Below are 21,456 nucleotides of genomic sequence, written 5' to 3' on the forward strand. Positions count from 1 at the left end.
ATGGTATAATCACTTTGAAAATGTTAGGATACTTCTCAGCAGAGTTAGCTGTGGGCTAAATTGTGAAATAGATTTTTTCAACATACTCTGTTCTGTCCAGTGACCCTAATATACTCTGTACTCAGAAAAAAAGATGCAGATTCTGCTCTTATTCATGGGTTAATATGACTGATAAATCATAATGTGCTCCTCTTCCTAAGAGTATTTACATTGTATTTGTGGGGAGGACCCTTTATATGCAGTTAGGAATTCTCTTGTATAAATTCAGGTATCACTGTAAAATAAAGAAAATATTTTTGGAGGGCCATTCATTCTGTCAAGGCAGCCTTTTACTCTGCCTAAACACAAGGCCTCCTTGCTCTTAAATAAAAGAGCCATCTGACAAAAGCAGAAATAAAGTGTCATGGATCTACATTGATCATGGGATATTGTGTATCTAATATTTTCTATTACATAACCTCTCATACTAGTGTTAAAGGAATGTAAATTTTTAAGATCTTCCCTGCTCCTAGGTTAAGTGAACCTGGAGCCTGTGGTGGGAGGCTTGTTTTTCAGAATGCCCACATCTTGGTGCTTTGTGATTGGCCAGTGGGTCAAGAAGGTTGTTACATTCTCTGACCCAGGAGAAGGCTATATAAACCCTGATGTGAGACTTTGTTTTGGGGCTCACTTTGAGAAGTGTTGTGTGATTTGACCAGATGAGACTCTGGGCAGCCATTGAGAGCCCCCCAGCTTTGAAAAACCCAGATGTTGATGCTTCCCTCTCTGGTAACTGTGATTTGGTATGGATGTAATGGTTGGACAGTTGGAGGCCTGTCTGCTTGAAATGTTTCTGTCTGTATACTCTGAAGTTCGGGGTGCTGACCTTTTCCCCCTGAGCTAGGTAAATGATATGTTTGATTGATTAAAACAAGATTGTTAACCTATTTTTAGTTGTTTTCCTTTAGAAAAGTAGATCTAAGAACCTATGTTGGCAGCCACCCTGGGGATGCTGGTGTGCTTGCTGCTACAACTAGTTATGAAAAAGTCTAATTGTTTAATATCAAATTCGTGAAATATTCATGCTCTAAAACATGGCATATTGTTTTTACATACTGTAAAAAAGAAAAACATTCTTAGCTCAAAAGTTGTACAAAAACAGGTGGCAGACTTGATTTGTCCCATAGGCCAGAGTTTGCAACCCCTGCTCTAAAATGTGGACTATTTTCTGCTTTTAGTAAAGCTCTAGTTATGTTAATTTTGATTCATCACATCTGGTCCCATCCCTTCATAGTTTGCTGAGATGATTGGATAGAAATCCAATCATCTGTTTTTCCTACATCAGCTTGCCATTTTCTATGTTTCCAATTACTTATGTACTTTAATTTAGATTGAATGTAGCAAGTTCAATAAATGAGAAACGAGAATCGTGTTTCCAGCATAACCTTCATTGAGGTTGTTATTCAGTAGTATCCCTAGGGCACTTTCTTTTATGACATTCCTTTAAGTGTCATTGACCTACTGTGTGCATCTCACTCTAGCAATTTGTGCCTAAGAGAAAGTCATTGCTTAATTACCCAAATATACTGAGGGGCAATACCTTCAATTAGTGTAATTCCAGTGTACTACCTGAAATCTCAGCATGTCTGAGTAATATTAAAAATGTAGAAGTGCTGAGCACTCTTGGATGGGGACCTTGCATCTTTATCACAATAAAAATAGTGTGAGAAATAGTTAGCCCTAAGAAAAATTATTAAAATGGCTACATTTGTACATCTCCTTACCCCAAGTTCTTGGCATTCTCTGGCAAGTCACATTAGAAACCATCTCATCTCTTCTCAAGAATTTTTTTTCTTTTATTCCTTCACAGCCCTGTTCTATGTTAGATGATAGCCAGCTAATCTGATAAGCATGTCTGTTTAAAGGAGTACCAAGGATATTAACCTTTCTAGATATTATAGAAAAAAACCCTGGACTTGGAGGTTGAAAATCTTGGTTCTGCTACTTATTACTGATTTGACCATGACTGATTACTGATATGTTTTTAACTTTCCTGTGCCTCAAATTTCTCCTCTCCAAAATGAAGCAGTTGAGCTAGATAACCTCTAAAGTGCTTTCTGGCTCTAAATCAAGTTGCTGAAAACATGTGATCTTTCCCAGCATGGGAATGTCAGGCTCCAGAGAAGACTCCAGAGTGGGGAAGAGCCTTAGAGACAAAGAGATCTTCAGCTTTCTTCAAATGATGTAATGCATGTGGTTGATTCTTTACTGACATTGACTGAGGCCCCAGTCCACCTAGTCCACCTAGTTATCTATTGAATAAGATAATAACAATAATTGCTGACACATTTGTGTGGGGCTTTAGGATGGACAATGCACTTTGTGTGCATTTTCTCTTGGTCCTCAAACAGCCCTGAGATATAAGTACTGCTATTCTCATTATTCCTATTTTTATAGATTAGAAAACTAAAGTTCAGAAGGGATAAGTGACTTGTGTATAGTCACACAGTAAATGTAAGAAGCAGATATCATTCTTTTTCAAAAATGGTTGTTGATGTTATTTTCTTTTTAAAATATAATTCACTTCCTAGGGGAGTTGGGAGTTGGGCCTCTCTGCCCCAACATGGAATATCCTACCACACACTCTGCTTGTGACAGATAAGTATAGTAGAGCAATACAACACATTAGCCATACCATTAGAAGGAGATTAAAATCTAAATGTCTTTGAACACTAGGACCAGTGCTCTTTCTAAGACAAAGGCGGTGTCCAACATGAAAGCAAGGACAATTACTGAGGATAATTACAAAAGAGTAGCATACTGTGTAAGATGAGTATGAGGGGTTGAGGGTGGGACGGAAGAAACCAAGAAGAAATTGAAATTAGGGATGATGGTTATGAACCAAAAAAGGGTTTATTTCATGCTCAATTGTGACCCAGAGTAAAATCCAAGATGCGATAGGAAGATAGATGGGATTGCTCAGTATAGATGGGATCATGATCATGCATGACAGTGAGAAGGTAGAACTAGTCAAGTCTCATTTTGTTTCTGTTTTCTCTTACAAAGATAATATTTTGGGAGTGGAAAGGACAGAAAAAGAGTGGCTAACAGGGAATTGAAATCCAAGATAAATAAGGAGATAAGAGAATCCTTAGCTGTTCTTGATATATTCAAGTCACCAGGTCTAGATAAATTATCTCTTAGAGCACTGAAAGAAGTTGTAGATGTGAGTGATAAAACACTGTCAGTGGTCTTTGAAATACCAAAAAAAAAAGTGGAAGGCCTGAAGAAGGGCAAATGTCACGAACAAAAAGAACAAAGGTAGCATCTGCAAAGTATAATCTGATGAGTTCAACTCTTCTTGGCAAAATTCCAGAACACAATTAAGTGCATGACTTCTGAAAATTTAAAGTCAAGACAGCTTTGTTATAGATAGGTCATGACTTGTGGCGTTTGGGAAGGAGCATCGACTCTCAGATCTGTGTTCAAGTCTCACTTCTGATATTTTTATTGGTACCTTGGACAAATTGTTTAATCTATTTGGACCTTAGTTTGCATATCTATAAATAGAAAGCATTGGACTATGACTTCTACAATTTAAGTTTTTGATTATATGACTAACCTCACTCCTTTTTTTGAGAGGCAAACTAGACCACTAAACTATGACCTTTCTAGATGTCAGCAAAGTATCTGACAATGTCTCTCATGTTCCCCTTTTGGATACAATGAAGAGATATGGTCTAGGTGAAGTAAGATGTGGCTAAATGACCAAGCCCCAAAGGTAGTCATTAATGGGTTTATGTCACCTTGAGAGCACATCATTACTGTAGTGGCCCAGTGATCTGCTCTTGGCCTTGTGCTGGGTAGAGTTTTTTATCAATGCCTTGGAGAAAGGAACAGAAGGTACATTTGTCAAATTTCATAGGCCATTAAACTGGCAAGGCATGTTGATGACTAAGTCAGGATCCAAAAAGATCTTGATAGGTTAGAATATTGGGCTAGATTGAATAAGATAACAGTAATAATGACACTTTTAGATAGCACTTTACAAAAGTTCTTTATTTGTTATCTTTGTTCTTACAAGAGTGGGGTCCCCCTATTCAAGGGTCTTCCATAAATGATGTTTTAGAGGGAATTGGGTTTAGAGGTACAAGTTGGGTTAAGTGGCCTCTTGTCTGCTTTCCAGTTTTGAGATTTTGTGATCCTCACAGAAAAGAAGTTTGTATGAATTTAGATGCCTATAGGGGTAAAAAACCTACTTAAATGAATTTAGGATGCCTATAGGGGTAAAAAACCTACTGGAACATTCGCATTTAAAATAACACACTTACCATTTCCCCACTTGTCTACTGTTCACCATATTAATAATTTTTAACTCTGTAAAGTATGGGAGCAAAATGTCATATCAGTGTTTCGTACCATATATAGACAACAGGTTTTTTGTTGTTGTTGAACAAAGAGAAAAAATAAAAGCTTTTAACATATCCTATGAACATAACACTTTGGTGATAATGAGGCACCATGGTGGATTGAGTGCTGGACCTAGGGTCAGGGAGATCTGAGTTCAAATCTTACCTCGGACATTAGCCTTGTGACCCTGGCCCCATCACTTCAGATTGCCTTATCTCTAAAATGAGAATGATAATACTAACACCTAAGTTGCTGTGAGCCTCAAATGAAGTGATTTTATTTAAGTTCTAGTCATTGTTATTGTTGTTTTCCAGTGGAAGGGGAGGTCTCATTTAAAGCATTTTTCACCAAGGTTTTTGAAAAGAGGATGACTTAGGAAATCACTATGTACATCTTTTCTCCTATTCCCTTGCTTTCTGTGACCCCTACACCTTATTTTTAGGGAGCATAGGATTTGAAGCTGGTAGTTTAGAGGTGGTATATCTAATCTCTGTTTTACAGATGAAAAAAAAACTGAGGACAAAAGAGATCATAGGATCCCAAGTTTAACTTAAAGGTTGTCAAGTTCAGCCCCTTTATTTGACCAATGAGGAAGCTGAGGACCAGAGAATTCCTCAGGGTCACATGGCTAATAAAATGTCAGAAGGAGGATTCAAACGCAGGTCCTCCTTCCTCCAAGTCTAGTACTCTGCAATGCTGATCAACATTACACAGTAAACAGCAGAGCCTAAGCTACTTTTTTCAGTGTCCCTGGTCACACTGGAAAAGGAAGTCATTTCTTTGTAAGCCCTTCAGCCTCCCTAGTGGCTTCTCTCTTAACTAACTCAAAACCTGAGTCAGTAGGGTCCCCTGAACTATGCTTAAAGGAACATTCTGAAAATTCAGCTGGTCTTCAGTCTTGGGCATAGATCCTGTTGCCCAGCTCTTCATGCTCATGTCTCTAATCATTCCCAGAGATTTCGGATTTTATTTTCTAATAGCTTTTTCTATAAGTCTGCTTATCCTGGGCCAAGGATCCCAATACTTTCTAGTGAACAAGTAATTTTGATCTCTCACTAGTCTTATGCTGGCCATTAGGAGGAGGAAGGAAGAAGGGTCACTGAGAGTTAAGCTCAATAATGGGGCAGCAGTTTCTTCATTGCCTATTGTTGGAGGGGAGGGTATGGTGGCAGTCACCACTCTAGACTTATAGCCTTGCCTCCTATCCCCTCCTTCCAGGGATTCCCACCATAAATCTTCAGAAGTAAAACCACAGGTCACAAAACCTATGGGGTTTGGGCAGCAGCAGACAACTCAGAACTTGGATAAAAGCTTCATGGTATACTGGGAGAAGGAGTGTTGAATCTGGAGTGAATGGATTTTTGTTCAAATCCCAGCTCTGACACTTAGTACCTGGGACCTTGAGTGAGTCTTTTAATTTTTCTGGGCCTCAGTTTCCTCATCTGTAAAGTTGAAATTATAGTACTAGATGACCTCTAGGGTCCCTATGGGGTATAAATCTCTGACTGTATTGCTGGTTGTACTTGTTATGAGCTCTGACCAAGCCTTTCAAATCTCAGTCACTCATGCAGGGTTCTCCTCTCAAACTCCTATCTTCTTCTCTAGTCTCTAAAATAGGGATTCTTAACCTAGGGTCCATGAACTTGTTTTTAAATATTTTGATAGTTGTATTTCAATATAATTGGTTTCTTTTGTATTCTTATGTATTTTATCACTTTAAAACATTGTTTTTAGAAGGGATCTGTATGCTTTACCAGACTACCATGACCCCAAAAAGGTTAAGAATGCCTACTCAGAAAACTCCAAGTTTCTTTTCTCTCCTCCTCTCCCCATTAATATTGTCCCAGGTTCCTAACCACCAGGTGACCACACACAAACACACCCACCCCCGGTCCCCAAGAGACCACTGGGCTACTGTCTCAAATAATATTAGCATAAAATGGTGGAACACTTATGATTCAGTTACATTTCAGTTCCTCTAGTTCCAGCCAGAAGTAGTTCTCAATCCCTAGCGATCTGCTGGGAGGATTTTTTCCTTTGTTTTTTTGCCTCTGACTAACATAGTTTAAAAATAGTCCATATTTTAAAATCTATGTGTTACAATTACAGGTTTTAAAAAGGCTTCAAAAATAATTGAAAGTTTATCCTTTACTGTAAGTAGAGCATAAGATTACAGCTTTAGCACTGAAAAGGACCTTGGAGGGGCGGCCAGGTGGCTCAGCGAGTAAGAACACTGGCTCCAGTATCGGGATGACCTGGGGATCAAATCCAAGCGCTGATACTTAGCACCACACCCAGAAATAACTGGCCGTGTAACCTTGAGCAAGTTACTTAACCCCTATTGCTTAAAAAAAAAAAAAAAAGGACCTTGGAGAAGACTTCTCTTCTTGGAGAAGTCCCCTGCCTCCACTTTACAGATGATGGAATTGAGGTGCTGAAGGGTTGCACACAGCCTTGTAGCCAGTAAGCATCTGAGGTGGGATTTGAATCCAAGCCTTACTAACTCCAAGAGTAGTGCCCTATGTTTAGGAGTGCTCACATGAACATCAAAACCAGCATGTTTTCCATATGACATTTTTGGTAAACATTTGGATAATTTAATTATAGGATTGTTGTAGTATCTATAAGTAAATTTCTCTTTTTTTTGTCTGCCTTCCTCTGCTCCTTTCCTCCCATGAGTTTGGAAGTATTTTCCTCCTTCTTGAAATATTGTTTTATTCTTTGAACATAAAAACATATAAAAACAGAAAAAAAGAAAAGCATACTAGAAAGTCCATTGTTTAAATGTCTGTTGTTATTTTACCCTGAAAGCCTCTTTCTCAGGAAGATACCTATAGATCACATCCCTCTATGTTGTAAACGTATATGCAGGCACATGCGTTATATACCTGTGAATTAGTGATGTAGAGACATGGTTATTCCTACAAGACCAAAGAATAGTCTATGTTAGCAAGTATCACCAGACAGAAATGGTTGCTATTTTTGTTAGTCCTAGCTGACTGCAATCTAGTACAGAATTGGTAATTAGATTCCTAATTACTAGACTTTGCTGATAAATCTTTCAGATTTGAACTAAATTGCCTTTGAGCCAAATCTACAACCATATGGCTTCCTTTCAGAAGGCAAAGTGCCAACATCCCCTGTATAGGTGGTTAACTGGTCCCTACTCAGTCATCCCTTGAATAGACCTCTCTTCCCTAATTATTGTACCAACCAGCCCCAACCTTTCATTGAGTAACATCTGCAGTTTTCCCTAAAATTTACTGGTCTCTTGTAGGCAGTTTTCAGGTGTGCATTTGAAATAGACTTCATAGTAATTTGTGGTGTTGTTAGCAGTCATTTGAACAAAAACTTTATTAGCTTTCAACCTGCCAGAGATATGGGAGCTTCATGCCATGTGGACCCAGATGATATCTCTTAAAGTGTCTAATGTTTTGGTGAATGGCAGCACATTATTAAAAATTGTTTTGAACTTTCTTTATATCCCCAGTACTTAACACAGTACCTGGCACATAGTTGGTCCTTAAAAAGTCTTTGTTGTTTTTTTTTTTTAAGCAATTGGGGTTAAGTAACTTGCTCAAGGTTACACGGCTAGTTATTTCTGGGTGTGGTGCTAAGTATCTGGGCCCAGATTCGATCCCCAGGTCATCCCAACACTGGGGCCAGTGCTCTTACTCACTGAGCCACTTGGCCACCCCTTAAAAAGTCTTTGTTGACTTTATTCGATGAATAAGGAATAGAGCCCTGAGTATAGAGTGAAAAAGATCTGGATTTGAACTCATTACCTGTGTGAATGGTAATAAATAATTTAACCTCTTACAGTCTTGGTTTCCTCATCTCAAAACTGGGAATTATAATAATCACTACTTACTTCTCAAGGGCATTAAGAGGAAAGTACTTTACAAACTTTAAAACATTATATAAATGAATTATTATTTTCATGTCTGTTGGCTCATGTCCTTTCATTTTCTCACTAGCAACTTAAAATTTCTAATCTTTTTTTCCTTACCATTTCAAAAGTCTTCTCTTCCTAAATTTACTGGGGGGGGGAGGGAGTTTCTAATTTTTATTTCAATTTTTGTGTGTTTCAAATTTCTTCCATTAACTTCCCCCCCATGCTATATATGATACAGTTTGTAGCAACTACAATACAGTAAATGAGAGCAATTTGCCAATACAATTTGGTCCTGATTAGTTTAAATAATGAATCCCATGAGGTGTTCATATGTATTTAAATTTGTACTATTTGAAGTTATAATTATGTAAAATATGGTAAGTGGTTGTAGCCCAGTGGAAACATGCAGTGCAAATTCGAATAATGTGATTGCTTCATGGGATTCATTATTCACACTAATTGGGATTTAGCTATATTAGCAATTGCTAATGACCTGGTTTTACAAAGAAATTGTTCTAATTCACACAAGGTTCCAGAGCTATTTCAGGTATTGCTATTTTCAAGATACAAAATCTGTATTTCTCTCTGAGTTCAGTCAAATATTTTCAAGTTGGACATGCAAAAACTGAAACCTTTATAGCTGAATGGCTCTGCATAAGAGCCTGGGACAGCAAATAATAAGGAATAGGCAATGTGTGAACACATTTGGAACCACTATTTTTCTTATACAATCTTATTCCAATTAACTATTTCTGCCCCGATTCATATAAAGCCAGTGTAAGGGATGAACACAAATATTGTGAGCCAGTTTTAGCTACTTTCTATTAGGAAGTACCACTACCTCATTTGAAAATATGGGTTTTTCATTTTCATGTGCAAAAGTTTAAAATCTTCCTGTTTAACCATGAGATTAACACATGGATTAATTTTAATATGAGGTCATGTTTGTTTACACAAACTGGACTGTCTTTTCCATTCTTTGTTAAAATGGGAAGCTTTTAAAACTTCCATTGAGAGAATATTTTGAGACCAGGAAGGTTAACTTCAACTCAAACAATACTTTCTTGCACAGTGAGATCGTCCCATTGAGAAGCAAAGGCAAAGAAGATGACTTTCAGGGAGTGTCAGGAAACTATGGAACCTCAGGCTATGAACAATTAGTTCCAGGTGCTTTCCTGGAATTCTTTTATTTAATAGCATCTGGTTAGTATTCTAACATAAGAGTGCTCAACCACTCCTGTTGAATGAGAAAGAAAGTGAAAAAGTGATATAATAAAGAAATAGACAATAAAATGAAATCTGGCCATTTTCAAGGGGCAGTTTTCAGGAATCTTGGATGCTAGCCTGGTCTTTTGGGTAATATGAATGATTAATGAACTCACAAAAAGAAAAATGAAGAAAAAGATGTTTGGCTTGGTTGACTTGGTTTGCATACAGGTGTAAATGTCTTTGCCCCAGAAGAAAAATAAATGAACCAGGAAAGTTTTGACTGACATGAGGAAGAAGATTGTGTCTTTTGAGAAAACATCAATGTTACATTACAGAAATCATTCAGAGCTACCAAATGGGCCAGATGTTTGCCAGAATCCTTAGTGTTACCAGCTGCCCATCAGAGCAGATGAAGCCTTTCTGCTGACAGTTTATGTAGCCCACAAGCACTATGAAGTGTTGATTCTTTTGATGCTGTTTAATATTTATGTGTATTCATAAATATAAACACATAAATATACATGACATTGCACAATAAATAAAAGCTTAGCTTTCATCATGAAAGGGGAGGACTGTATTTATTACCTGAGAGGCAGTCTAATATTAATTTTCAGTTCTGTTATGAAATGTCCCCCCACTTGAGTTGGATGCTTCAGGTTGCTTTATGCTCATTTTGGAATTAATTTTGCCCAGATCTGTAAATTAAAATAAGTGGTATCATCTATGCAAAGAGTGCCGGAGTATTTCACAGCAGCATCTTCAGACTTATTTTCTGAGTCACCCAGGCTTGAAATCTTATGGTCACCAAGTTTTGCCACTTATTCTTTTGTACTTTTCATCATCTTCTCTTTCTATTTTCATTGATTCAGCTTTAATGTAGAGGACTGGACTCTCTTAGCAGCTTCTTAACGCTGCCTCCTGTAATCCCCTTCTTAAACCATACTCCACACCACCATTAGGCTAATCTTTCTAAAGTAATGTTTGAATCATTCCAATCTCATGCAAAATTTTCAAAGGCTTTCCATTTCCTATAGAATAGAAACCCAAGTTTCTTATACCTGAACTACATTTTATTCCTTTCTTTCATTATGACCATTTGTGAAATAATAGTTCACATTTTCAGCAGGATTTCTTTTTGGTATCCTACTAAATTTGGGACTTCCATGTTTCCTCTATCTTTGTGTACCCCTCAGTAGTCAGCACCATTTTTTAATGATAGTGTTCAAGAAATATTTATCGAATTCAGGAACTCTATCCGTGGTCACAGAATTTAAAATTGAAAAGGATTTCAGAGATATTTCAACTAGGCTTAGCCAAGGAAAGTAATTTACCTATATAATGAGGTGTGTCTGTAAGGTACTGAGATACAGAGTTTCAACAAACATACCAAAACACATTTAATGAAGTGTTGCTCTTTTCGAAGTCATCATCTCATTATACAAGTATGCTTTCATAGCTCAGAATATTTTGGAATTCCTCAGAATTTTTGGAATGCCTTAAAAACTTGGAGCATGTTCATTCAAATACCTCAAATCTTCATGCTTGGTTGGTTGATTTGCCCTTTGAGAATATCTCAAAGTCATTTGGAACCAAGTCTGGTGAATAAAGGCATTTCCTCAATTGTAAAATAAGTAGATTGCTGAGTGACTGGCTGTTAAGGTCCCTTACAGGTCAAAATTCTGTGATTAAGATGGTTAATAATGTTGTTAGTGAAAAAAATGCTATATTGCAAACTCCATCAGGATAGGAACCATGTATTTTTTTGTCTTTGTATCTCCCCCAGACACTCAATACTATGTGTACAGAGCACACATTGCTAATTGTGTCTTTACCAGAGGACACAAGAAAGATAATACTAGGTCAGTTCCAACCAGAGACTTCTTAGTTAAGTCATGATATTTTCCGTGTAAGCTCACTAAAAGTTTCTCAGCGGTCATATAAAGTGCAGGTGTAGATTGCGCATTGAAATAGGTTAATAGCATGAAATCATCTTCTTTGGAAACATCCTTTCTAGAGAAAGGCATCTCTGTCTTTTGAAGGAAGCTAATTTAGTGAGATTCACTTATTAAGAAAGAAGCACATTTTTTTTTTGTATGTAGAGCTATTTAAAAATTCAAGTGTTGCAATTATTAACTCTTCACATTACTAATAATTGATCCTGTGTAGGAGGGGTAAGAAGGATATGTTCAATCAATCAGAGAGAAATATGTAAATGACATCCTGTGATATAACTCTCCTAGGAGAGAGTATACCCACAATCCTATCCTGGGAACCTTGTGAAAGACAGACATATTTTATTTCATCACAGAGCTAATTTATGGGTTGATAAATACATACCTCAGATGCTTTATGAGGTCCAAAGCTGATATCTTTAAAAGTATAAGTCTGTGACTGTTAAAATGAATAAATGTCAATGTATTTAGTTTATCATATTCTCTTTCAGAAATATCGGCAATATATGGCAGGACTTTTGGCTCCTCCTTATGGTGTTATGGAAACCGGCGCTAACAATGATAGTAAGTAAAGAATTTGAAAATGTTTTGTCTAAAAATTTTAAATACATATGTGTAGTCATTGTGATGGTTTGTCAGTGTGATGGGTGCAGAGCTGTGTGTACTTTCAACTGATTTTAAAAATTAGAGTATGTTTTTGGCCTTGGCTTATGTAGAATATGTCTCTATTAACTGTATATAGCTAGCATTTGGGTATTTAGGTGGTGCAGTGCATAGAATGACAATCCTGAAGTCAGGAAGACTAATTTTCCTGAGTTCAAACCTGGCCTTAGACTTGCTGTATGACCCTTGTCACTTAACCTGTTTTCTCAGTTTTTTCATCTGTAAAAAGAGCTAAAGAAGGAAATGGCAAACCATTTGAGTATCTTTGCCAAGAAAACCCCAAAGGGGGTCACAAAGAGTCAGACATGACTAAAATGACTGAACAACAACAAAAAGTTAACATTTATATAGTGCAAAGCACTTTAATACATTACCTAATTTGAACCTCCCAACAACCCTGTGAAGTGCTGTTATTATCTTTATTTTACAAGTGAGAAGATTGAAGCAGAGAGCCCAGAGCCACATATCTATTGAGTGACTGAGGCAGGATTCAAATTCAGGTCTTCTGGCCACTAGTCCAAAGCCAGTGCTCTCTCTTCTGCACCATTAGCTACCCTGTAAAGACATACAATAGCTACAAATACAAAATACCTTTTTATTTTGCAGTAAAACTCTATGTCATTGCTGTGCTTCCATTAAAAACAGCATTGGGGCCATCTTTGTCTTACAAAGTTTCTAATGCCTTGGAGCTGAGAGCTGCTGGGGCTGCAAGACCAACTTCTGCTTATTATGCATTTTGTATTATATTGACCAAGCAGAGTATAATGATTCAAATAGCATAATGATTCATTATTTACTGGAATAAAATCAAGGTCTCTGCAAATCCCACACCTTCAGCAAAAGATCAATCTTTACCTAAACATTAAAAGAAGTGTGCTCTTCTGTGCCAACATCTGTTTTAGTGGGTAATGCCTGCTTTACCGACTTGATGAAATATTAGAGTAATTGAAGTCTAATTATCCATCGATGTATGTCAGGAACTTTTGTTTCTCTTTAGAGTTACTGGAAGTTTTTTCATAAATTCTAAGAAAATGGAGCATTCCTGTCTCTTTGGTACCATATTTTACACATACATGAGATAGCACACACTCTTTAATGTTTTATCATCTCAACACCTAAGTACAAAGGAATACATAACCCCTTCTTGTTACCTCACAAACCTTAGAGCTTTACTTTAGTTGTTTCAAACCTTTAACATGTTCATGTCCCCAAATCCACCTCTGCTTCTCTTAATCTTAGCTAGTGATCTTACTTTCTACTTTAATCTACTAAGCAGATGAAGGCCATCTAAAGTGACTCTCCCAGCTGTCCTTCATTGCACCTCATACATTCTCTCCATTTTCATCCATACCCTTTTCTTTTGTTCTTTTCTCTAGGGAAGTATTCCTCCTCATATCTTCAAGCTTTTCCTCTTCACTGATTATTCTCTTCAACTTATAAAAATATCCTAAGACCTGCTCTTTAAAAAAAAATCCTCCTTTAACTCATGGAATTACTTTCCTATCTCTTTTTCCCTTTTTACCTCTAAAGTTTTCTAAAGAGTAATAGTTCAAACCCTCCATCTCTTCTTCGGGACCATCCAGACATGCCTGAACAACTTACAGTGGTTTCTATTCTTGTTATTGGACTGGAAGGAAGCTCACTCCCTAAAACTGTATCTATGAAGTCATCTTTTAAACCAACTGTAAGACTTTACATTTATCTCTATTGGATTTCATTTCATTACATTCAGACTAATATTCTAGCCTCCTAAAATCTTTTGCAGTTTTGACTCATCCATTGTGTTAAATATTCCTCCCAGCTTTATGTCATCTTAAGACATGATGAACATTCCATCTAGGCCTTTAGTAAACCATTGATAACATTTTCAAACAGCACAGGGCCAAGCAGAGGTTCCTGAGGTATTCTACTGGAGACATATATCATTCCAAGTAGACATTGAGCCATTGATGATTACTCTGAGTTTGACCATTCAACCAGTTCCAAATCCATTTAATTATATTATCTAGTTCACATTTCTCCCTATATCAAGGAAATCACATGGCTAGACCCAACTATCCCAAGTATGAGTAATATTAGATATTTGACCAAATGCTACATCAAGAGTATCTAAAGCATTTCCTCAATTTTCTAGTTTTTTAGCCCCATCAAAAAAGGAAATAAGGTCAATATGGTTTGACACATTCTTGATGATACCATGATGGCTCTTCATAATAACTACTTCTTTTTCTACATATTTACTAGCCACTCATTCTAACACAGATTTAAGGAAGTTCTGAATGCGATGCTCAGTACATGAAAATATGACAAGACAGCAAGACAAGATAGCTGTATTAGGAGGAAATTCTCACAAAATAAAATACAGTCAAAGACAATGATGGTAACAGGTCCATCGGGCCCCTGGACATAATTTAATACCTTGACGGGGTTCCAGAGGGAATGGGGCACCCTCCCCTAAACCAATTATATCTGAAGGGTCTTTATAGGGTTCTTAATTGAGTCTATCAGGATCAGGCATTGGGGGAAGGGAGTGAGGAGCCTAGACCTAGACAATAGTGCTGAGTCATGCTAGTTGGTTTGAGGGGAGACTGGGAGATATTCAAGCTCACTACTTTGGGAAAAGGGCTTTTGGCAGCTCCTGCTGGTTTTACTCTGACAGGATTACTTTGTTTTTTTGGGCTTATGTGTTTATCAGGTAGTAGAGGCTACCGTATTCTTTATCCCATCTCTTTATTGATTCACTTCAGCATTTTCCTAGGAGTTAAAATCCAGCTCACCAGTCTATAGTCTTCAGATTCTGTTATCTAACGCTTTTTGAAAATCAGAATGTTTGCCTCTCTCCTGTCCCATGGTACCTTTCCAATTCTGCTCGAACTTTCAAATATCCCTAAACTCAGCAATTATATCCACCAGTTCTTTGTATATCCAAAGATACAGTTTACCTAGGTCAGATGATTTAAGTTCACCAAGGGCAAGTAGGTAGTCACACACTATTATTTTACTTATCTATCTTGTGCATCTCCTTCCTGTTGGCTATTTTTGTACATCATTTCCAGTGCAAAGATGACCTTTCTTGTCAGAAAAAAAAATAGAAACAAAAGAATTAGGCAGCTCTTCCTTCTCTCTGTTATTAGTTATCATAACCTCATCTACTCCAATATAAATAATGTCAATGATAACCTTTTGTCGTCCTTAATGTTCCTCACCAGCCTCATTCATCTCATTTTGAGTTTAATACTCCTGAAACTTTTTTGAAAAAATATCTCCAAGTCCTATATTTATTCTTTGTTATATGTTCTTACTTCTATCTTCTGTCCATATATTTTGTTTTTGTTTTGTTTTATTTTGTTTGAGACTGGATTTTCATAACTTTCCTAGACTAGAAGTGCAGCTGCCACTGATGGACCCCATCATATTGTTGATCAGTATGAAAGTTCTGACCTGCTCTTTTTCCATCCTGCACTGGTTCACCCCTCGTTGGGTAGCCCAGTGGGCCCCCAGTCTGGGGTTCACCATATTGGCACCACCCTTACTGTGGATACCTGATCAGCTTCTGTACATGTATTTTAAAAATCTAAGCTCAGTGTATACAAATCAATCTCAAAATAATTCTCCTTTTTAAAATTTCCACTGTAATTTTTTTTCTTTGTTTCTTCAGAAATTCCCATCTCTCCTGGGCTGACTTTCCCTAGAGAATTCTAATCTAAGAGATCCTATCTCTCTTTCCTTTGAAGCCTTCAAAATATGCTTTTCCCATATCTAGAGTATGTATCCAACCATGTATGCCCAGCTATCCTCTCTTCGATCATAAATTCGGGGGGGGGGGGGGGGGGAGTGGCCACCTCCTTCCAATGTTCTCATCTTTTTTTATCCCAGAAGCTATTTCTTTCCTGGCTAGTGTTCCAGCTAGGGTGGTTGTGAGGATCAAATGAGATAATATTTGTAAAGCTGCACAGTGCCTGGCACACAGTAGGCATTTAAAAAATATTTGTTCCTTGTTCCTAGTGAGAATCAGATCCACTATAGAATAGGGACCTTGTTGATTCCGCGCCCTTTTGGATGGTGAAATTATCTTTCAGACAAAGTAAAAATGTTGTTAGCTTTTTTACTTTTCAAAGAGGAAGAAAATCAGCCCTGGACCATTGAAACTGGTCTACATAATTGAAATCTCTAATTGTGTCTTCTATGCCAGGTCTTTTGTCTATTTCCTGAACTCCTCTATTTCTTTCTGCTCAGGCAGTCTGTTGTATTCTATAACAATAAAACTGCTTCTGTTTCTTCTTCTATTGATTTTTACCCAAAATACTCTTCTGCTATTCTTCCTTTCTCTGGTTCCTGGGTTTCATTACCTGGGTGATTTGTTTTTAATTTTGTTTTGGAGGCAATCAGGGGTAAGTGACTTGCCCAGTTACACTGCTAGTAAGTGGTTTGCCAGATTTGAACTCGTTCTTCTGATGCTAGAGTTGGTACTCTAATACTGTAATATATTATGCTTCCTAGCTGCTCTAATATCTTAATACATTATGTTTCTTTTTTTTTTTTTGCTTTTTGGAGGGCAATTGGGGTTAAGTGACTTACCCAAGGTCACACAGCTAATTTTTGTGTTGCATCTGAGGTAAAATTTGAACTCAGGTTCTCCTGACTCCAGGGCCGGTGCTCTATTCACTGTGCCATCTAGCTGCCCCTAATATATAATGCTTCTTTACTTGCCCTCCCTTTTTCTGGTCTTCTTTCTTTTAAATAAAGTATACCTATCCAGAGCTCTATGCCAGCCTCGAGTTTCTCCTAGCAAGTCTTAGTGATAACTGTGAGGTCAAATTTGCCTCTATGCATCAGAACCTTAGTTACTTTTCCCTTTTCCTAGACCAGAAGTTCTCAAAATGTGGTCAGGGTGGGGAGCTCCTTTGGGATTTTCAGGATGTTCATGAGGTCAAAACTATCTTAATAATGATACTAAAATATTTAAATTTTAATAAGTGTATATATAGATACAATTCACATAAAAACTCTTTGAGGGGGAAGTCTTCAATAATTTTAAGAGTGTAAAAGGGCTCCTAAGACCCAAAAGTTTGAGAACTGCTAGCCTAGAGATTGGGAGCTCTTGATTTTACTATTGGCTCCTTTCTTAGATTTTATGACTTGTAAACTTATTAATATCTCAAGTACTGTTCTTCCTCCTTTGTAGCTTCTCTCTTATCTAGTTTGGTGGATGTCCATAGGCAGTTTTCACTTTCTGCTGTGATGCTGAAATCCAAATCTCATTCTAGGATATGATTGTGTTAAAAAATTGCTCAAGTCCCTGAGCAGCCTTTACATGCAATTAGGCAGGGTAATGGATAGAGTGCAGACATATAGTAGCTGTGTGACCTTGGGCAAGTCATTTAACTCCATTTGTCTCAGTTTTCTCAATTATAAAATAGGGATAATAGCACCTACTTCCTAGAGCTGAAGTGAGGATCAAATGAGATAATTTTTAGAAAGTGCTTAACACAACACCTGACACACAGTAGGTGCTTTGTGAATATTTGTTCCCTCCCTCCTTCCTTTAACTTCTGCATCCCTTCCTTTCAGTGGGCCCCCTGTGGGCAGTGGTTTGTGGTTTCTTTCTCTCATTATTATCATTCATGCCCATGTATATCCCTAGAAGTGTTTAGGAGTCATCTGAGAAGTCCTAGGGTTTCTCTGTTATGTAGGATGTTGTCATCAGGGCAATAAATGGAGGGTGTGGCACCTCTTATCTGGGAAATTAGCAGCCACCAAGGCCCTCCTCTCTTTCCTCTGACCCTTAGCTCCTGTGATTCTACTATATCATTACTTAGAGGAAAAAATAGCTGTTTTCTCCCCAAATTGTCCAACCCCCTTCTCTTTAGTTAGAGGCTCAGAATTGTTATGAAAATCTTTTGTTGCTTTTTGAGTCATTTCAGTCATGTCTAGCTCTTTATGACCCCATTCGGAATTTTCTTGGCAAATATACTGCAGTGGTTTGCCATTCCCTTCTCCAGCTTATTTTGCAGATGAGGAAACTGAGGCAAACAGGTTAAGTGAGTTACTTAGGGTCACATAGTTAGTAAGTGTCTGAGGCCAGATTTGAACTCAGGTCTATCCACTGTGCCACCTAGCTGCTCTCTCTTTAGTTAGAGGCTCATAATTGTTCTGAAAATATTCTCCTACCTTTATGCCCAGTTCTCATGCTATCTCTTTCATGAATGCTTTTTGTGATTGCCTCTGCTCGAAGTGAACAATCTCTGAAGAATTCCTACCACCCTTTGTTTAATAGTTCCAATACCTTGTTTGTCACCTTCTGCCTTGTATTACAGTAGATAGTTGTGTAGAATCCCCTTGCATAAAGCCCTTTTGGAACAGAACTGTGTTTTATTCATCATCTTTACATCCTCCACAGTTATTAGCAAAGTGCCCCACACATAGTTACTATATAGTCAATAAAACAGCATATTAAAGTACTGACTGCAAAGCATTGCATATGTTTTGGAGGCAGCTAGTGGCAGAGTGGGTAAGGGCACTGGATTTGAATTCATGAAGACCTGAGTTTGAATCTTGCCCCTGCCTCAGACACTAGCTGTGTGACCCTGGCCAAATCACTTAACTCCTCTCTAGCTCAGTATTCTTATCTGTAAAGTGTACATAATAACAGCATCTACCTCACAGGACTGTTTTGAGGCTCAGATGAGATACCATGCACAGCGGTATATGCAAACCATATATAATGCTAGCTATTTTCATCATATACATGTTATCATTACTAAAGTATCATTTAGTGCTTAGGTGAAAGTTAACATTTTTTTTGGATGAATGAATGCTGTTAGAGTGCTCACATTGGAGGTTCATTACTTTGCCTGACAATTCAGATCTGGGGACTCGACCTCATCCTTGTGTTTCCTGCTTTGTAGCTTCTTAGGTCTCCTGCCTAACTATCTTAAGTGTTTGAGTTGCACCATCTTTGGCAGATAATTGGGATCAAGGATTCAAGCGGGGAATTAGTGTATTTCTTGTTCCTCTCTAGCTTCTAGAGTTTGTTCCTTTGTAGTCCCCAAGACAATCATAGTTCTTGTAATAATGACAGAGTAAAGCCTATAATAGACATGTATTCAATACTAAGTTGATCTGAATTTATTGGTTCAGGAGTTCCTTCCAAAAATGCAATTACAATCCATTCACTCCTTCCCACCCTGAACAACTCTTGTTGGTGTCCTACCAAAAGTTTGCCACAGGGGGTCCCTCAGCATGCTGGAGACCTTCCTCACTTGCAGATTATCAGTGAAACACCATGGCTGTCTTGTCATTTCTCATTCTTGTCATGAGACCAGCCCATCTTCTCTTATCCTGCAGTCCATGATGATGTCTCTTATTCCTGTTCTTCTCACAGATGCTCACACCCATCATTCCCCTCCCCATTATTCTCAGTGTGATGTTCATTTTCACTTCTTCAGAGGTGGCATTCCATATCTTATTATCTATCTGTTATCTATTATCCAATATCTTATTGTCTTAATATCCATCTAACAACACCAGTGTAATGTTAGTATTGAAAAGTTGGACCTTTGTTTTCAGGGAAACTTTGGGATCAGTAAAAGAATTTGCAGTTTTCTGAAAGCAATCTACCCTTCTGTTCAACTCTGAACCCAACTCATGTTCATCCAAACTGGCTATCCTAGATATATATGCATCATGTGCATTTACAAACAGCATTTTTTTATGTAAAACAATTTAACTATTACACTTATTTTGCATGCACTGTATTTTAAAATTGTACATTGTACTACACCAACATATGTGAGGTGATCCTTCCCCCTTGAGTTGTGTGGGCCTAAGGATTGTCTGTTTCTCTCTCGGTGTAGCTGTCCCGGCTACTATGAACTGTTCACGTCATTGTCTGTTCACAAGATGGCTCTTTTTCACTGCTTCCTTCATTATGTCATTCACTCATTGTGTAAACTCAGGAGTAGCCATCCCAAGGGTGAGAAGAAGCAGAGGAGAAATAGGAGTTCCATTTAGCTGCGTGGTGATAAGACACATTGGCAAGTGTGGCCACATTGGAATGAGTCTTGTCTCCTCGGAAAAGTGATGAAAGTATTAGGGCATATTAAGATGCGAAAGTAAAGTCCTCTTTTACAATTTTGTAACAATATTTTTAGTACTACCTAATTTCCCATTCATTATTTATTTTAAGAAAGCATTTTGAAAAGTTCCTGCTTATTTTTTAAGATTATAAATACCACATGTAAGGTTTCACCCCACCTAAAATATTAATTAACTGCTACAAATTTGGCCCTTGGTTTGGTAAGAGCATTCAAGAGATTGAGGACTTCAGAGTTTGCAACTTTCCCTGTTAATTGATGTTCTCTTCTTTTTTCTCCCCTAGGGATGCCTGACAAGGAGAATGTGAGTAGCAGCAATCTCTGCTCAGCTTCTAAAAATTGTAATAAGGTAAAAGATAATAATAACTTTACCAGCAGAGAGAGCCCCTTAAATTTCTCACATTTAAAAAAAAAAAGCTGTAATATCTTCTGCTCTCTACATCTTCCCAGCTTTGGTGAAAAATTTTGAAATTGAGAAAAAAAGGAAAATAGGAAATAGAAGATGAAAAACTTGGTCTGAGGAGTGAATGAGAAGGTAGCATACTTTGCTTGTCATAAATGTGCATGTGGCTAATTTGTCTGCAAGAAAAGAGATTCAGTATGTCATCACCAAACTTCTTAGTTTTTGTACCCCTGGTTGGAACAGTTAGCAGTAATACAACTCACTCCCCCTTTACAGAACATAGAGGATTGCTGTGAGTTGCAGTTGGTGTCTGTTGTTGTTACTGTTGTTGATTTAGTAGGAGCAATTTGAAATCTGAGATTTGAGGTCAAATGGTTGCCTGTTGTCCTTCCTACGAGTGACGTCATTCGGCTATTTCTCACTTCCCCTCCCCCAAACATGACAATCGTTTTGTTTTTTTTTCTGTTTCATTTGAGAGTTACCAGGTAAAAGGTGCATGGTTCAGTCCACACTCATCACTTCCATTAGAGAGATGGTACTAAGCCCATGGTCTCAGTCTCATGACTCATTCAATAGCAGCATCTTTATATACAACTAAATAATTGTTATTGTTTTTTAAAACCTTTGAAAAGGCAAATTAATTGAAGAGGACATCATGGACATCTAAATCTCCATGACAACCTAGAAGTGTTAGCAATTGAAACAGAAGGAAAGCAATTAATTTGAAGTTCTATTCAGTGCGATTAGTCTCTCAAAAGCTTTACTGATGTTCTCCTGTGTTCCCTTGTTACTCTTATGTAGTAATATTGTAGAATTGTTCTTCTCTTTCCATACAGAAGAAATTCAGAG

The 21,456-nt window shown here is 37.6% G+C and overlaps 1 protein-coding gene across 10 annotated transcripts in view; it reads left to right on the forward strand.

Annotated features, from left to right (window-relative positions):
* The window catches only part of RAPGEF4 (Rap guanine nucleotide exchange factor 4), a 350,706-nt gene that overhangs the window by 168,259 nt on the left and 160,991 nt on the right, over positions 1-21,456 (forward strand). For 5 of the 10 annotated variants that reach the window (XM_069068411.1, XM_069068418.1, XM_069068415.1 and 2 more), the window contains 2 exons: positions 11,937-12,009; positions 20,489-20,553. In XM_069068411.1, the coding sequence (XP_068924512.1) occupies positions 11,937-12,009; positions 20,489-20,553 (138 nt within the window). The remainder of the gene's footprint in view (positions 1-11,936; positions 12,010-20,488; positions 20,554-21,456) is intronic. The other 5 variants (XM_069068412.1, XM_069068413.1, XM_069068420.1 and 2 more) reach the window with 1 other exon arrangement.

The sequence above is a fragment of the Petaurus breviceps genome, unplaced genomic scaffold (assembly GCF_028583685.1).
Source record: "Petaurus breviceps papuanus isolate PSGF00001 unplaced genomic scaffold, PetGlider_PUasm1.0 90763, whole genome shotgun sequence".
Lineage (NCBI taxonomy): Eukaryota > Metazoa > Chordata > Mammalia > Diprotodontia > Petauridae > Petaurus > Petaurus breviceps.